The 17,694-nt window shown below is 40.3% G+C and overlaps 2 protein-coding genes across 7 annotated transcripts in view; one reads left to right on the top strand and one right to left on the bottom strand.

Moving 5' to 3' along the window:
• LOC128733667 (beta-arrestin-1) overlaps positions 1–17,694 on the top strand; it is a 175,079-nt gene that overhangs the window by 94,154 nt on the left and 63,231 nt on the right. The window lies entirely within an intron of this gene.
• On the bottom strand, positions 7,116–10,182 carry LOC128735536 (aminopeptidase N-like). The gene is made up of 7 exons (XM_053830018.1): positions 9,722–10,182; positions 9,504–9,659; positions 8,948–9,446; positions 8,734–8,887; positions 8,597–8,678; positions 7,384–8,535; positions 7,116–7,320 (listed from the first exon to the last, which is right to left on the bottom strand). Exons 1-7 carry the CDS (start codon positions 10,180–10,182, stop codon positions 7,116–7,118), a joined length of 2,709 nt encoding a protein of 902 aa, XP_053685993.1.

The following is a 17,694-nucleotide window of genomic DNA, read 5'->3' as shown; positions in this document are numbered from 1 at the left end:
CTGTCGACCAAGCGACAGAAAAATGATAACAACATGCTTAAATTAAGATCATTTATTGAGAAAATTTACAAGGTGTAGTGAATTTGGCGGTGCTCTAGTAGTTCGCACAACAGTGTTTGATTGCAACTGTGTAATCTAGCTCTTTGCAGATAACAATATTAAAGAAAAATGCCCAGAAACCGCACCTGTCAATATCAATAAAGTATAAAACAAAAATTTTACTAACCTAACATAATATTCATGCACGATCTTGAATGCGTCACCCTTTCCTACATCCCAGGTGGACGTATACCTTCACGTTTTATGGAGCCATCTTTTATGCATAGCAATATTAAACAGGTTTATTGAGTCGGTAAACTTTGCTTCTAATCGTGAATGTTTTATTGGCTCATTAGAGAAAGTTTTGTGGCCAATAGAAGAGACCATTATAGTGCAGTATTGATTAATCTCTGTAATAAAGCTCGAACCCAGCAGCACATCAATCGCAATTTATCGTTGGTTGAATGAGTGCAATCGTTCGCGATTTCGTATGAATACATCATATGAGAGTAATTTAAATTTTGATGAATGTCGTAAAGTTCAATTAGATTATTAAAATTTAATTTTCAGTTGATTTGAGCTCAAAATTACAGGCCCCCAATGAGGTTGAAGTTTATTGGGAATTTGTTTGTAAAATGCATAAAGACACCCTGATAGTTATCAGTCTTATTACAAAAAGTGGTTGAATTTTATTGAAAAATATTTCATTTGTCAAAACTGTTACTTCTAATGAATATTTGACGAAAAAATATTTTGCGTTAGGAGATACTACTCTGGAGCAAGTTGGAGTTAGTTTTAACTAGATTTCACATTTTGATCGAAAATGCAGAAATTTTAATACGTTTATTCTTTCAACTCCATGTAGATAGAAACACAGTCGTTTTTTTAAGTAAAACTGAAACTAAATTAAACAGCAGTTGCAGTGGCAGATTATTTTTAAATTACTCCAAAAATAGTACAATCAGACGCAATAATTTACAAACTCGGTTCAACACGAAGAAATATATCTTATTTCTGGCAAAATGTTAATTTATTGCAATTTATTCACGGTTCCCGGTTGTAAAAACACCGACAGAAAATGCTTTCAATTTCAACGCTGTCAGGTTTTGTTTTTATTTTCGTGTATTAAGTAGAAAGGTAAAAAACTTCTTCCAAGTTAACAGGGGACCGATTCAATTGAACACACAAAGCGCAAACCGAGTAATGGAGACGTTGTTTTTCGGGCGTTGTTGAGAGAAATGGAAATTCGCGTATCAAATATTTATCAGCACCGCTTTGCTCCTGCGGGGCACATTTGGATGATCCTTTCCGTCCGTATGTTGTTTGTTGAATTTATACCGTTTGTCATCGGATCAACGGTGGTTAAAATGCTTTCGTTGTTCCATCGAGCACACTCCAATGGGATTTGAAAGATAGCTTATTTACTTCTCATGTCATGATTTCACCCTCTCTGCACTGCCGGGCAGTTTTCCCGATAACATACAACCAGCTGATGTTTTTGCAAACAATTTCATTTTATTTTTATTTTTTCAAATACAAAAAAAGTCAAAACAATAAAATTTATAGAAAAATATTACAAAATTCAAGCAAATGAAACCTAGAAATATAATTTTTTTTTATTTTTGCCGTAGGTATATGAGAAAAGGACACAAATTGAATTGTTTGTGTTGTTGTTGAATGTTACAACTAACTTCAAAGGTCATAAAACATTTAAAAATAAAATGAAAGTTCACAGTCCCAATCCTTCTATTTATATTATCATAGTTGTTCCTCATAGCATCATTAGCATCACAGCTTTTATATAAATTAATGTCTCAAAATTATGTAATAAATTCTTAATTTTAAAATCGTTCATGTTAAATTTTATTTTTGCTGCGCTTTTCCTTTTTTATTGAACGAACTGAATACCACGGCAATGCATCACATGCATTCTCTTGACGAGCCCCCAACGACAGCATTACCCCATCGTAGAAGGACTAGACATTATGCATACGTAAACATTACACAGGACAGCTCGATCCGTGCCATGAACAGGATCTTAAGCTTTGACTCGCACGTTCGCCGCTGCTTTGGCTCGTTAATAGCAAGCTGTAATCAATTTTCCGCTTATGCTGCTTAGATGGACAAATGGAAGATTACATGAATCGATTTACGTAATTTTAATCCAATCATATACTCGACTCACTGCCATCCAGGAGTAACAGTCTTCGTTGCTTGGATTACATCGTCGAGGGACTTTCTGCCTCGCCTTTTGCGTTTGAAGCACGAACAGAGTAGGAATTCGTCCATCTTACCGGTGTGGGTGCTTCTCTCTCTTTTTCTCAATGGTCTCCAGTGGTGTACACTGCAAGAACAATTTTCTTGATTGAATGTAGAGGCTTGTTTTTCATCAGGTTGCGAAAGGAAAATCAAGGCGAAACGTATGATGTTTAAGTGAATCTTGGACAAATTTACTACCGATACGCATAACAGCAGGTATGAGAAAAAGATGACAAAATATAGCACTGATAAGATTTCTATAATACTGATTCTTGGAATTCTATACAGGTACTTATGACATAGCTTTTATTAAAAAGCACTTTGCTACATCTCAGAAACAGTAATTTTCCTACTGCTCAATGTAGAAGCTTTTCTATTGATTTACCGCAATTTCAGTTACACTCGGATGATGGTCTCCTCGGATCTCAACTACTGACCTGGTAAACCAATTACATAGAAAGCGGCAAGCTTTTTTTGAATGCAATTTTGTATGTAACAAGGAAGGATTCATTTTCATCAGGTTCCCAACATTTCCCACAAGCCCCCCTCCGCCATCCAGAAGCCACCAGCCGCAACTTGTTAACCCACAGAATAATTAATCATGAATAAACTGTGTGGAATGAGTGTCACTTTTGTATGCCCCTGGTCGGGCTCGTTGGCCCAGCTGATGAATACGAGATATTGAAGTAAAAAAAAATAATCAGCATTCGGTATAAAATTAATTATCCGTTTTGTTGCTGGCGGCGGCTTATGCTCGACGTTGTCTGCGAAATTAAACCGCAATTTAAAGTTAGTCGACAGGGTAGGGCTGATACAATTAGGATCCGGATATTTCAATTATATGGGATAGTTGAAATCACATTCATTAAAGGTGCTGCTTGATGTGACATCTGCGGTACGTTATTCAAGTAAAGAAGAGTGGAGAGTTATGTTATAGGTTTTGTTATTAGGCTAAAAATGTCATTCATTTAATGGGTATTATTATACAAAACCTTCAGCTTGACTCGCAACTGCTGTTAATGGCTCGATGATCATCTAGGAGCATGTGAGAGTTCACGATCATGGCAGCGCTACTTTACCTATTCAAATAACATCTTCCAATGCTTCGCTGAACCGTAAATTCAATGTCTCGTTACCATCCAACATTACAAACACGTCCGAGATCCAAATCAAATTATTTTATTAGAAAAACGTCCAACGCCAAAGTCCAGCAAGCCCTTGATGGTCGGACCGGGATAACTACGCAGTCAACTAGGCAGGTAAGGATGTACGCACAGTACTCCCGCGTAAAAAGTGCACAAATAGCAATATTGTTTGCTTACTTGGAGCTCGAGACCAAAACACGTACGTGGATTTATTTTTCCTTTGCAAAGAAAGTGCGGAAGTCCAAGTATGATCAGACGAAGAAGCATGCTGAGAATTTTCAAATACTTCTGGTGCATCGGAAAGAGCCATTTAATCCACATTAAATGCATAACACAAGCGAAAACGCTTCAAATATATTAGTTGTAAAAAAACAAAACTAAGAAGTAAAAAATAACTTCACCGAAGCACTCCCTGGGATGTGCTTTGTCTATCCCTCTTACGTGAATGGCATTAAAGTCAGTAGAACAGTATTTGTTGAATTTTACTCGCAGAATTCTATCGAGCAGGTACGAACTCAGTCATACAGTAAACTTTTCTTTAACAATATTTCATTGTCTATCCGATCGAATGCCGCTTTCAAGTAGATCTAGCTTGCATCAATTTGAGCTTTCATTTCCATGTGTGTAATGCATTAAGTTGTCAAATCGAGAAAATTCGTGCAAATAGATCAGCCGCCAACAGGTCAGCCTCCACAATAGAGGAATTTTTTATCATCTTTTTCACATGTGTCATCCGCATGATCCTCCCCGCGCTTGTACTGTATCTTATTACAACAGTAGTTGCCGTATCCCCTAACTGCTTGTAACTAAGACAGTTCATAACCCGCGGCATAAAAAGTTATAAAGCTGTACGAACCTTGTCAACTCGTGCGTGGCTAGGCAAAGCAGATCTAGTTAAAGTTATCCAGAAGAATCTGACGAGGTATATACTTTGATACCGTTGTCCTCAAGCGATGCTTTCCGCAATTGCTTGCAGCCCAATATCTTGACCGGACGTTGGCATCCTTGAATCGTATACCGTGGACCCTCGTTCATTTGACCGTTTTTAATCTGAACACTTTTTAATTTGAACCCCGTTGGTTTGCACGATGTGCAAATTAAAAATGGTTCAAATGTCATTCTTAATATGACATCATTTGCTTATGCAGAGAATGCACATAAACACGATTTGTTTGTACTGATCCAGCGTGTTTAATCTGTTTCACAATGCGTTTTCCCAACGATTATGGTAGAAATCTGATCGGAGAATGAAATATTCGCTGCTTGCAACTGCCAACTGAATCAAACCACCAAAACAATAACAAAGAACAGGGCAGCCAGTTCACACAAGCTCCAGCATATTTAGGGTTACCAGTTGTTCAAATTAAAAGCTTACCCCGTTAGTTTGCATGAGGAATCGTTCAAACGAACGGGGGTCCACTGTAATGCCAAAATCCATCAAGCCCTTGACGGTCGAACTAGGATCACTAACTATAGTTACACGATCAATTACCACGAGGCAGGCAAGGATGTACACGCAGTGTACCCATTTACAAGCAGAAATCCCGTTTGCTTACGTGAAGCTCGTGACCAAAACACGCAGTTTGTTTGGCCGGACCTTAAGAATCTCGGTTTAGCTAGGTTTAGATATTTCTAAAACATTTTGAGGTTTCATTTTTGACCGGAAAAACAAATTTCGGCTGGTCCGTCCTCGTAAAGCATGGTTTAACGGAATGATTCTTGCGACATGGGTTCATTTTCCTCCGTATTTTTGCGGAAGCCCGAGTAGGATCCGACGAGGGAGTAAGCTAAAAACGATCAGATACTTCGGGTGCATCGGAATAATTCATTTAACCTACATTAAATGCATTGAGTTGATCTCCGAAATTCAAATTTTTTACTTCCTGTGATCGGCCGTTTTTGGCGAAAAAAAAGACTTCGAATAAATTCATCAGTGTTAAGAAATAAAAAAAAAACAACTTCACCGAAGCACTCCCTGAGATGTGCTTGTGCGCTTTTTAGGTGAACGACACCAAATTGAAACTCAAGTTCCGAGCCATCACAAATTAAACAGCTGATTCACTAATTTGCATTTGTGTTTCTATATCCAAAATTCATCTCACAATTTGTCTTGATGAATGCTTCACTCGTAAGTTTATAAAATTCTATAGCATACACATTGATAATTCCTGCAGAAATTGTTGCGCTGCGACGCCAAAGTCGAAAAAGTTCTCCACTCTAAGAAGTGTACGGATGATGGAAGCCAACGGTTCATAGAAATCGCACATCGTGTAGTGGAAGTTGAACTGAAGTAAACCAGTATATCAGAGGGTACGTTGCCCGGCACGAAAGTTCAGTTGCGATAGGATTCTCGGGCAGTTGGTTTCGCCATTAGTTACCTTTGCTACGAACATTGTATGCTCGATTTTTCTACGTTATTCAAGAGTATCGATGCCAAAAGGCGGCAGCGGTCGGGATACAGGGGCAAATTTGCCGGGTCACGCCAAGGTAGATACCGTTGTGCCAATCGAATAAACCGTTTTCGTACAAGTTTTAACCTAAAAGGTTACAAAGGTCATTAAATAAAACAATCAAACAAACCACACTAAGCGTATTCGAATAATGGACGCATCAGTGAACAATATAATGCTTTGAAGAAATGAGGATCGTTGATCCCGAGAAATTTTCGGTTTGAAGCCGTTCGCTAACGCGATCTACTCTTACTATTTTCTGATTGTCAATTTGTTACTGAAACACTTTTGGATTCACTGTGCGATGAAAGGTAGTAACATGACACTTTGCGATACTAACGAGTAACCAGTTACTACGTCACCAGCATCAGCATATGAATACATCCAGGAGCGCTTGTAATCGGCGACAGTCTTTAATGGATCGTACATTTCCAAATCATTCAAACACCCAACAATAATGTAACGTCGTTGAAAAATAGTGTGAATAGCAGAGGCTCCATGTTAGTGCCTTGTGGAACTCCAGAATGAATTGTATTAACTCAGTAGAACAGCAGTTGTAGAGTTTTACCTGCATAACTCTATTGAGCAGGTACGAACTTAGCTATACTTTAAATTTCTATAATGCACCAAGGCGCGAGATTTTCTTTAACAATATGCCATGGGCTATCCGATCAAACGCCGCTTTCAAGTCTATGTAGATTGCATCAACTTGAGCCTTCTGTTCCATGTGTGTAATGCATGTGTATGTCAAATCGAACAAATTCTTGCAACAGATCAGTTTGTTTTGTTTTGTTTTTGTTTTGTTTTGTTTTGTTTTTGTTTTGTTTAAGAACTTTGGAAAAGACTTTGATGACTTTGAATTAGTTTCCGAGAAACAGTTTCATAAAGTTTAAATCATGGAAAATCATGTTTTTCCTGGAGCGGCGTTTTATTCCATCGAGGTTGTTCCATGGTGCTCTGGGGTGCTTATGTATAGTCGTTTTTTAGCCACTTCCCGTGGTCGGAATATATAGAAAATAAGCCTGTAGAACCAAATTTGAAATAAAAAATGGTGATTTTTTCAAAAAAATTTGTAATATTCGCACTTTTGTTCTCATTATCATCTAATTTTTAAAACACCATCTAATAATAATTCATTATAAACAAATTATTATCAAATTGTTATTAGGGCAAATGTTGAAAACTTTATATTTCAGTTCAAAAATCATCACATTTTCAGTTTCTAAAAAGTTTTTAGCATTTCCGATACAATCACTGCGTTTCTTTGGATCCAGTTTTGGTTGTACTGGAGCTTGGTCTGAATGGTAGACAGCCGGTCAGGTGCCTCCCTTTGAACAAAATTTGTCAACTGAACAGCTGCTAGCGGATCAACTGCATATTCAGCAAGGTCCTCCAGTAAGGCATGAAATTCTCGCTGATTCCATTTCCTGCAAACATCGGTAAAAAGGATTAATATCGTACTGTAAAAACTTATGTTTGGTGCGTCTTACATTTCCTTCATAAGATTGGACGGACTGTCGAACATTTCTATTACTGCCAGCATGCCTTCAAATGAGTTCTGGTAAATTGCTTGTAAAGCTCGTAATTTTTCGCTTCCTCCAAAATTGTGCGTCATAATATTGTTCAAGTACTGACGAATAGTAACCTCATCCGTGCTGCAAGCAAGGGCTTCTAAGAGATAGCTTCGTTTATCGTAATCATGTATGCTCTTGAAAGACTCCAACAAATTGGCGAAATCATTATAACCAATTTCACGAACTTTGTTGCATACGATGATCTGTTCTGCTTTAGATTGGATAGAGAAAACGGTTCTTTTTCTCATATTTTCAAACCGTGTCCCAGCTTCTAGCTGGCATTGTGGGTCATATGCACAGGCCCATTCCAAGGCAATCAAACGCACTTCTTTGTCGTCGAGGGTTTCATCTGTACGCGCATTATAACCATAAACTGAAAGGACGTTCTTGGCAAGTCGTGCTGCGTAGCTTTCTAGTGTTTTCACTGCTTCCAAGTCGTTTCGCAACATTCGTTTCAAAAATTTCAGATTAGCATTGGCTGTTGCCCACGGCACATATTCGACTTCATGCTGTAAATATTCGAACAATTTAAAGGCTGTGTTGTAATCTAATCTACCAGCATGAGCTAGATTCATAGCATCGTCAATTAGCTGCGATCGCGATAATTTATCTATGGACTTAGTGTTCTCGTAAAGATTGTAGATGAGACTTTCCCAAGTTTGGGGATCGTAATTTACGCGATAATAACCTCTGGCTAGTGGATTGATGAGCACAAAGTCATTCTCTTGAAGATCCACCTCGTATTCCACTTCTTGTTTGCCTGGTGGCATCCAGAAAGCGGCACTCGAGTTGTAAATACCATTGCTACTGGGGGTAAAGTAAGTTATCGGAATCCACCAAGATTGTGAACCAGGATTGTCCTGTGGCTCATTGTAAAATCGTTCTTGACTGAACGAAAACGTATTCGTTTCTCCAACGCGTTTAACAGTAACTACCGGTGCACCAGGTTGATTAGACCATGATCCGAACAGCTCGTGCACAGTCATACCAGAAGCGAGCTTACCGTCTTCTTCTACAGCCTGTGCTAGACTATCGAATAGGTCTTGCTCCTCTACTACTCCGTCTTTGCTAAAATGGCGTAAGAAATATGAACTCATTGATAACGTCATATCATATCAACTTAACCTACTTTTGTTTTATGTAATACTGTAAGCCCTTCTGGAATGTAGGTTCTGTGAAAGCGTAGCTAAACATACGAAGAACACTGGCAGCTGAAAGTATTTCGATATTACGATACGATTTTACGGAAAATATCATGAAACGCACCTTTGGCATAGGCAATGTTGTCGAACAGTCTGCTTATTTCCGTTGGAGTTTCCACGTAATGGGTCATCGGACGAACAGTCGGGCTGGCATCGGTGTTCAAAGCGGTTTCGCGAACCGTTGAAAATCGTTCTCGCATGTTAAACTCTGGATGACTCTGGAAGAAAAAATGTCAAACATCAATGCACAGCTGTTAGGTTGAAATCAAAACACTTACAAATTCCGCCACGTAGTATTGGTACAGCCGTGCGAATCCTTCGTTTAGCCACAGATAAGACCACCACTTGGGAGCCAACAGATTTCCGAAGAATTGATGTGTATATTCATGACCAACTATGCCTACCACATTCCGCTGTCTTTGTTCGTCATGCACTGATGGATCGAACAGAAGTGTGGACTCACGATAAGTAACCAAACCCCAATTTTCCATTGCTCCGGCGCCGAATTGATCGTCGTCGACGGCTACGTTATCAATTTTGGACATGGCATAACTGTAGTCGAAATATTTTTCCATCTCGCGTATGAATCGAACTGATGCATCAACCGAATAGGTGAGCTGATCCCGTGCCGTTGGCCGAGCAAGGGTTGAAACGGCCAGTTGTTTAGGCTCACTTGAAATTTGCCGTTCGGAAACGAAGTCCGAAACTAGGAACGCCACTAGGTAGGTTTGCATTCGTGGGGTTCTTTGGAAGGTGGTGAGTTTTTTTCCTTCTGGCCTGAAACGAAAAAGTTAGCTGTATCCAGTTTATTATTTTAGAATATTTTGACCTTACAAAAGGGTTATTCCTAGCGCTGGTGCATTGGCTTTAGCGTTGTATTCGACTCCGCACGCAATTTTGACATCGTACGTGGTCTTTATGCCGGGTTCATCATAGCACGGAAAAGATGATCTCGCGTCACACGGTTCAAACTGTGTCACTCCTAGATGTCTGTGTACGATAACGAATAAACTCTCATTACAACATAATCACCGTAAAGCAATTCTCCAAACCTTGTCTCTCCATCGGCTGCCTGGTAGTATGAATGGTAAAATCCAGCTTTGTCGGTACGATCCAACGAATTAGTGAAATCGATATCCAGAACGTAGTTCGTTCCAACGGCTAAAGTATCCTTAGTATTCACGATCAAAAATTGTTTATCCTCATCGAACTCGTAACCATGAATTGGAACAGCCAGTTGTTGGCTGTTAAGAAGTTCCAGACGGTTGATCACACTTCGAACACTGTGAAGCACTACCTGTCGGGTTTGTTCGAGAGCCGTTATACTGATTTGAACATTGCCCTTGTATTCTAACTCTCCAATATGGACATTGGTGTCCAGGTACAAGCTATAGTGCGTTGGAACTGTTGTATTAGGTAATCTGTATGTGTCGAACTCCCGTGATCGGTCACGAAAAGGGTTAGCTAGACAAATGCTAGCAAAAAGTGCCACCAGTAAATACAGTTTCAACATTTTCCGCTGCCTTTAGGTGATAAACTATTCGGGTGCGCTCTGTAAACCTACATATAAATATGGTTTTGTTTTATAGCATCCTTCATAGTCAATATCTTATCTTTCTCCAATGAAAGCATTATCTAGTTCAGTTTACCCACTCGAACGTAGATTGAACGTACCAGACGACGCAGTATTATCTCAGACGATGATTGACAGAAGAATGATTTTGCAATTTTTTTGGGACACATGATTACAAATAACTTGGGAATCCATCGAAAAAGCTGATGGTTCTGAATTTTACACAAAATTGGTAAAATTAATCTCTATACTAATTAAAGTTTGCAGATTTGAGGCAGAGCGGCGCGTGCATCCAAATTTTTTTTTCTAGTTCTATTTTACAGAAAATGGCAGAAAACCTGTACTTTAGGGGCATGTGTAGGAATACGAGAGTAGGTTCGGTTCGTTTCCTAAATGTTTAAATCAGAGATTTTTATGTGGATTTCATACAAAGATTTATACAAAGTTTATGTGAACTTTTTTTTACCAGTTTTTACGCCATTTTGACTTCTGAAGGACGGGGCGCTCAACACCTCCACGTTTTTCGAGAACGGATCATCGACACTTTTTGAGCAGATAATCGCAGATATGTTTGGAGTTAACGGGAAACCTTGCGTATTGAATGGACTGCAGGCACCAAGAAATCTTCCGTTTAAGCAAGCGGAGCAAACAAGCGTTGTCGGTTATTTTACCACAACAAACCACAAATTACCACGATTTTCTCATCTTAGCAAACTTCTGATGAAGGGCTGCTCGTCTGTTGTACCAGGTATCCGGATCGGTAGACTAATTATAAAGTTGCGGGAGACCCTATCACAAGGAGCACAGGAATTGAATGGACAGCATGTGGTAGTTTGCGTAAATCACAAACAAGTACGCCCCATAGACAGCTCTACATACATATATGCTGTAGCTACCACTATTGATCTTCACGTAGCGTACTCGTGGAGAGCTTTTGCTGCAGTAGAGCAACGAGCGTCAGAACGAATATGGAGCGGCGAGCGTGAGACATCGATGCATGTGTTTCTCGATCCAAAATTCTCGATCCATAACATTGCTCAGATCTGCCTTTGATATGCTCTTCCGTATACTGTTCGTTAGCATTGTCTCTCGTTGGTGAGGTTTTCATGAGGGTCGCTCCACGGCAGATCAGGTGTTTACCTTTGCTAATTTCCGGAATACAACTTGCAGACAGAGATCTGTTTGTTGACTTCAAGGCTGCGTACGATTCAGTTAAATAAAACGAGCTGTGGTATATAAAGCTGAAGGTGAAATATGGTGAAGCACACCCTGGACAACCCTGGCTACGGACCCATCCCAGCCTGCCGTATTTTAGTCGCTTCATAATATCCTCATCTCTGTATACTTGGTATATTTTGTGATTCATGCGTCTACGCCACACACCTTCTCCTTATAGGCCGCCCAGAATTTATCGTAGGACCTTCACACAAAACGCCAACAGCTCATAAATCGCCCTCTTTCAATGTCCACGCTTCACGGCCGTAGAGTACCAACGGAAGAATTAGCATCTTACAAAACGCGAATTTCGTATGTAGTTGCAATTCGTATAAGACCTTGTTGGCAGCCGCTCACTGTCATTTTACTTAACGGTTCTCATCGTTGTCACATGTCACTAATGTACCAAGAAAAAAAAATTCGTCGACCACTTCAAAAGCATCTCTATCTATCGCCACCGCAGTTCCAATACTCAATACCCGAAGAGCTACCACGGTCCTTACCAGCCACCGTCTACTTTGTTTTGATAGAATTTATGTTAAGTACACGACAATTACGGGGCTAGTGCAACGGTCCTATTGACTTAAGCAGCACCGCCCAACAGGATTTCGAAGATACGATGACAGGTTTGTTGGGTCAGCATCGTACCCTGAAGCTAGCTGAGCGATTGCCGCCTTAAAGTCTACAAACAAATGGTGAGTCTACAAGCCAAATTCCCGGAATTTATCGAGGATTTGTCGCAAGGTGAACCTTTGTTCCATCGTGGAGCGTCTCTCTCGAAAACCACTCTGATAATCACCATCAACCAACACCAACAGTCTATGGAAAAGGATGCGGGAGAAAATTTTGTATGCAACCGGCGACGGCGAAGTCTCTTTTTTTGGCAGCTCTCGCATCTCGGTATCTCTCTCTCTCTCTCTGCTCTGGTGTGTCACAGCACAGTTGTAGCCAATATGTGACTTCTCGCTCGATTCTTCTCGTCAGTCACCCGTTGACACTCTGCGTCAAACCACTCACTGGAAGTGACTGCAGCAGTAGTACCCATCGCTTCTCGTGCTGTAGTACTGATCGCATCGTAGATGGGCTATTCCACTGCTCGTTCAGGTTCCCTTAAACTTGTTCACCGATCCGCTAACCAGTTTTCCGAGAGTACTCTGCAGCAACTCCCTCTCCTGATAACCGTCGAATATTCAGTCGTATCTTCCTCATTGGTCTCGATTTGAATACGTTGGACAACCGGACACTTATCGTTCTGAATCTTGTTTACTACGAGATAGTGGTACGAGTCGACGTTTGGTTTCCGGAAGGACCGAACGTCTGCGACATTAAAAAAGTGACGGTCATCGACTGGAACCTGGATGATCTGAGAGCTGGTCTCTCCATTAGGGTTTTTCCAAAGAGAAGAAAATTGCACACGATGTCAACGAATTTTTATTGCTGCTTTGCGAGAAGGTGTAGAGCTGAGCTTGCTAGAGAGCCAAGACAAAAAGACAAACGATTCTGCTGGTCATAAGATTCTACAATTTCATAGCATTGGTGGTGCTGTTTATCGTCCACGGGAAAATCTTCATCCAGAATGTCCGGCGAACTGACAGGAATTTGTACGACGACATTCTTTTGGAGATCGTTACGCTGGATTGAGTGGTTAGCAACGCTAAAAAATATGTCCAGAGTACGTTACTTTCCAGCATGTGATTTGGAAAACTAAAAAAGCCTTTAATTACATGTGTTCGTGAACGCGAGCTCTCAAGCGTTCGCAGCGGAGACGTTTTTCCACATAATAGATCCAGGCCAGATCAGAGTTGGTTTCATCAAATGAAAAACGAAGATCGTGCCACTCCGAAGACTCTCGATATCACAACTATATTTGATAGCAGGGTTCTTGGGAGCTAACATGCGGACCATTACGAAAAATCATTCGCTAGAGATGAAGACAATCTGTTTCTGGAGCGATTCGTCGACGGTTTGTTCGTGGATAAAATCGGACCTTTTGGTATCCCCAGTCCAGCCCTTGCAGAGAAAACGAATCTCAAGCATCGAGGAATGGCGTCGATTTCAACAAATGTCAATGTGGCAGATGAAGCCGGTAACCTTTACTAACACACCAGGATTCCTGCTTTTAGAATTCAGAGGATTCCTATTTCATAGTGCAAGCGATTACCGAGTTATAGATTTGCCGGGGATTCAACTCTTAGATTCTCATATAAGAATCCTAGTCCTAAAGCGTGTCCCACATCAAATTCTCAATTCTTAAACATCATCTCAAACATCGGGACAAGGGGAAACAACTCGAAATCGTGTAGTCAACGATGAGTCGTGTGATTAAACGTTGCTATGAAACTCTGAACATCGAACGGAAGGAGAAGTGTGGTAAAACTGGATGTTCTATTAGTGATAAGGATAACAAGCATATCGCAAAAGCGTTTAAGCGAAATCCTAATGCTTCGGTCAGGGAAGTGGCCAAAAAATTGAATCTGTCCAAGTCTTTCGTTTAGAAAGGCAAGGACCGGGAGAGACTGCATACGTACAAATTGCCGAAGGCTCAAAATCGTGACAAACAGCAAAATACTGTAGACTTCCGGCAGCTCCCGGGGCTACTGTTCTTCACCGGCTAGCACAAGTTTGATGTTCCGGAGGAAGTAAGGATGCAGAAACTTTCAAAGTTTGCCAAGAAATAGTTGATTTGGCAAGCGATCTGCTCATGTGGCAAATGGAGTGCGCCGTTCGTGACTACCGGGACTGTAAATTGGCAGATCTACTTCAAGGAGTGTCTACAGAAGCATCTGCTGAAGCAACACGAGGGTTCTGCGATCTTCTGGCCGAATCTAGTTTCGTGCCACTATTCAAAGGAGGTCCTGGAGTGGTACGAAACCAACGGGGTCACTTTCGTACCCAAGTACATGAAAGCACTGGAACTAAGGCCCATCGAAAAATACTGGGCTATTATAAAGCAGGCACTACGGAGGCATCCCAAGGAGGTCAAATCTGAGGAAGACATGAAGAAAAAGTGGGTTTCCGTACAGAAGAAGCTGTAGCCAGGTGCTGTACAGAACCTTATGAGTGGAGTTAAGCGAAAGGTGCAACCATACGGTTATGGTATTGAAATTGAATGAAATGAATATGCCAAAATCTTACTAATGGGTTATATTTTATTGTCTGAAAGTTTGAAAAGGATCGGTGAACCAGGTAATTTTCTACAGCGTCTTTTCCGTCGTTCATTTTAATGTGGGACACCGTTTATAAGCAATGCAGGATTCCAATGTGAGGAATCCCAGAGACTCTGTGCGAATATTTATATAGCATTCAAAAGTTCATAGCACAACTGGGATCCCCACAGGAAATTTACTCCGAGAATGGGACAAATTTTGTTGGTGGAAGCGAGCTCTGTAGGATGAGAGATCACTAGGATTTACTCTGAATCGGGCAAAACCTTAACCAGTATCCAAGATCGGTGGCTGTTCAATCGTCCTGTTACTCCTCATATGGGTGGTTGCTGGGAACGAGTGATTCAAGCTGTAAAATTAATGTTTGGGTATGTTACATTTAGTACGAAAAATGAGCGACAAATCGTTCGCTGAAGTACTGGCAAAGGCGGTATGGGTAACTTAAAGCCGTTAACATTCACTTTTCTGAATTCAGCCGACATTAAACTAAATCATTCCTCGACCCAATGGCAATGGCATTTGAGAACTTGACCGACCGATGAAGGCATTGCGTTGAGGAATGGCCGAAATATGGTGAAGCAAGCCCTGGGCAACCTCTGGCCCTAGTAAGGCAACCTACCTAAATACTGTAACTACGAATAACCAACTCAGCAGTCACTATTAACTATAAGTTGGTGATGGATTCGTATATTTTGGATGTGTGATCATTGTCAACAACAACAACAACAACTCGAATAAGGTGATTCAACAACGCATTCAAGTTGAAAATCTGAAGTTTCGGTGAACTGACCACATCCCGACTATGCCTGACGAGTTCACCAACAGCGTGAATAACGGGGAGAATGAATGGAGTGGAAACGAGTTCTTGATACAACTCCACTCCTGTACCCCGTTATTCATAGTGGATGATAGGAATAAGAACAATATTTCACATAATCACATAATCTAATATAATACGCATTAGTTTGCATAAAAAAAAATTCAGTCTTTGGTAGTTTACTGGTCCGAACGCTTCCAGTCGTTATTCGTTTTCCTATCGATAAAGATTAAGTTTTAAGATAGGGTTATTGATGTTTATGCTAAATTCTAAAATTTATTCAGAATGATAAACATATTGTCTAGCCTCAGCATGGTTTTCTTGTTTGAAATAATTTTTCTGTTTGGGATTTCTTGGTTAGAGAAATACTTTCTTTGCTTAGTATCTTATGACAAAAATAGATTCAATTCTCCATTGTGATAAGAGGTAAGTCACTTGGATCCAGTTTTTGTCCTGCTGAAGTATCACAATTGAAACGAAAAGAATCTTGTTTATTGCGAAAAGAAACCGTCTTTACCCACCTAGAGGTACAAGCTAACGTTTCCTGGTATATCTATAACTAATAATTTTTAACTACCTATCAGAATCAAAAAGTTTACAGTCATACCGACAGTCGAACTTTCTGCTATCTACCAACCAACCAAACCGAATCAAAAGTTTGATGCCCCGCAGTCGACTCTCGTAGTGATCTCGATTCCCTTCTGCAAGACATCAGAAAAGTAAAACTGAATTTACTCCCCACTTAGAGCAAACTTAATAGCATCCAGTCGGGGATGAAAGAACCGTAAAATGGAAATATTTTTCTACTGCATGCTTTCCACATCGAGAGAACGAACACAGCGACACAAAAGCTCCTGGAAGAAAGAGCAGCTTTTCTCGTCGTAGCTCCCTGTTCTTCTCTAGGACGGGATGGTATTGCGAGCAACATCGCTTTCTTCGCCGCAAAATATGCAATGGTCTCGTTCGTACCACATTTCTTAGTTCCTACCACGGTGACGACGAATTCTGGCGACCGACGATAGCGGCGACAGGAGGCGCTTGGTGGAGGGAGTCATTGATCTACTTTTCGCACCGCAGCAGCAGCAGCATGCAGCGTGCATCCGATGGCATCATCCGAGACGTGGTAGTAAAGTTTTATGCGTATTTACAACAACGGTTCGGGAAGCAGTACTTCTTTTTCGGTTGTTTTGCCATATGAAGTAACTATTTTGTAACTGTGGGTGAGTGTGCAATGCGCTGTGTTATGCAATGTTTCTTAGACAAAGGATGATGAACAATCGGTATGTTGTTCACCAGAGAGAATCCTACAGATCATTAAAGCATATTGTTTTATCAACAATACTAGGTATATTTTTTTGGTTTCTGAGACACAAATTTTTAATTTAAAGAAATAAAGGCTGGGTAATGTAATGGAGGCGCATGGTGATACTACATTCAATTACAAGGAATCAGATTTTGCTGGTAAAGAAATTGAAAATAAAAATTTCGCTGCTTATTTTATAAATAATAAAAATTAAATTGGTTTGATTTGAGCAATTGCAATTGGTTACAAAACTGTTCACCTAACTCTAGCGGTTTCCAGAGTAGCTTTAAAGCACAAGGGAATTATTATTTATGTGCATAAAAAACTTTTCCAAAAAAACTGCTGTTATGCGCAAAAATAACAACCATAAATTAGCCTACCCACAGACTAGCGTCAAACCGTCGCTAGAGTGCACTAAATTTTCTTTCCGAATATGGATTTCCTGTCAACGATCCCCCACGTCGAGAAGCGAAGAAGCGCCGGCCGCCGCAGTCGAGTCCATTAATCATCAACGGAGCGGACTTGATTGGTTAGCTGTCGTCGTCGGGACAGCAAGTCGTTGTCACGCAATTAATGATTCTTAATTGCAAATCACACTAATTTATTTAGAAGGGGTTAAGTAAGAAAGTCACTATAAATTTTGGTTTGTTGAACTAGTCAGCGGGAATGGATATTTTTGTTTGGTTTGGTGGTGAACTGGCAGTTTCCTGTAGTTTCCTGTGGTTTTACGGTTTGGCATGACAATCATATTAATATGGTTCACAATTCGGTTGAGCGCTACATTTTATTTTGCCGAATATTTTGCATAACGATGCTCCGAACATGGTTGTTCTTTAAAAACAGAAAAATACAGCTCAGGTTACACACACAAGTCACACAAAACTGTTCTGAGTCATAATTTTTAGTTTCGTACTAAATTAGTAAACTTTATGTGCATTAAGAATGCATAACCT

The sequence above is a fragment of the Sabethes cyaneus genome, chromosome 2, assembly GCF_943734655.1.
Source record: "Sabethes cyaneus chromosome 2, idSabCyanKW18_F2, whole genome shotgun sequence".
Classification (NCBI taxonomy): Eukaryota; Metazoa; Arthropoda; class Insecta; order Diptera; family Culicidae; genus Sabethes; species Sabethes cyaneus.
Note: the sequence above shows the minus strand (reverse complement) of the source record. Positions and strands in the feature narration are given on the sequence as shown.

Bases quoted from the DNA above. Each gene is read 5' to 3' on its own strand.
- LOC128735536 (XM_053830018.1), bottom strand. From the start codon at position 10,182: ATGTTGAAACTGTATTTACTGGTGGCACTTTTTGCTAGCATTTGTCTA. The intron at 8,888-8,947 runs GTAAGTGTTTTG...TTTTTCTTCCAG, and splicing joins AATACTACGTGGCGGAATTT to AGTCATCCAGAGTTTAACAT. The intron at 8,536-8,596 runs GTAGGTTAAGTT...ACGCCATTTTAG, and splicing joins CAGTATTACATAAAACAAAA to CAAAGACGGAGTAGTAGAGG.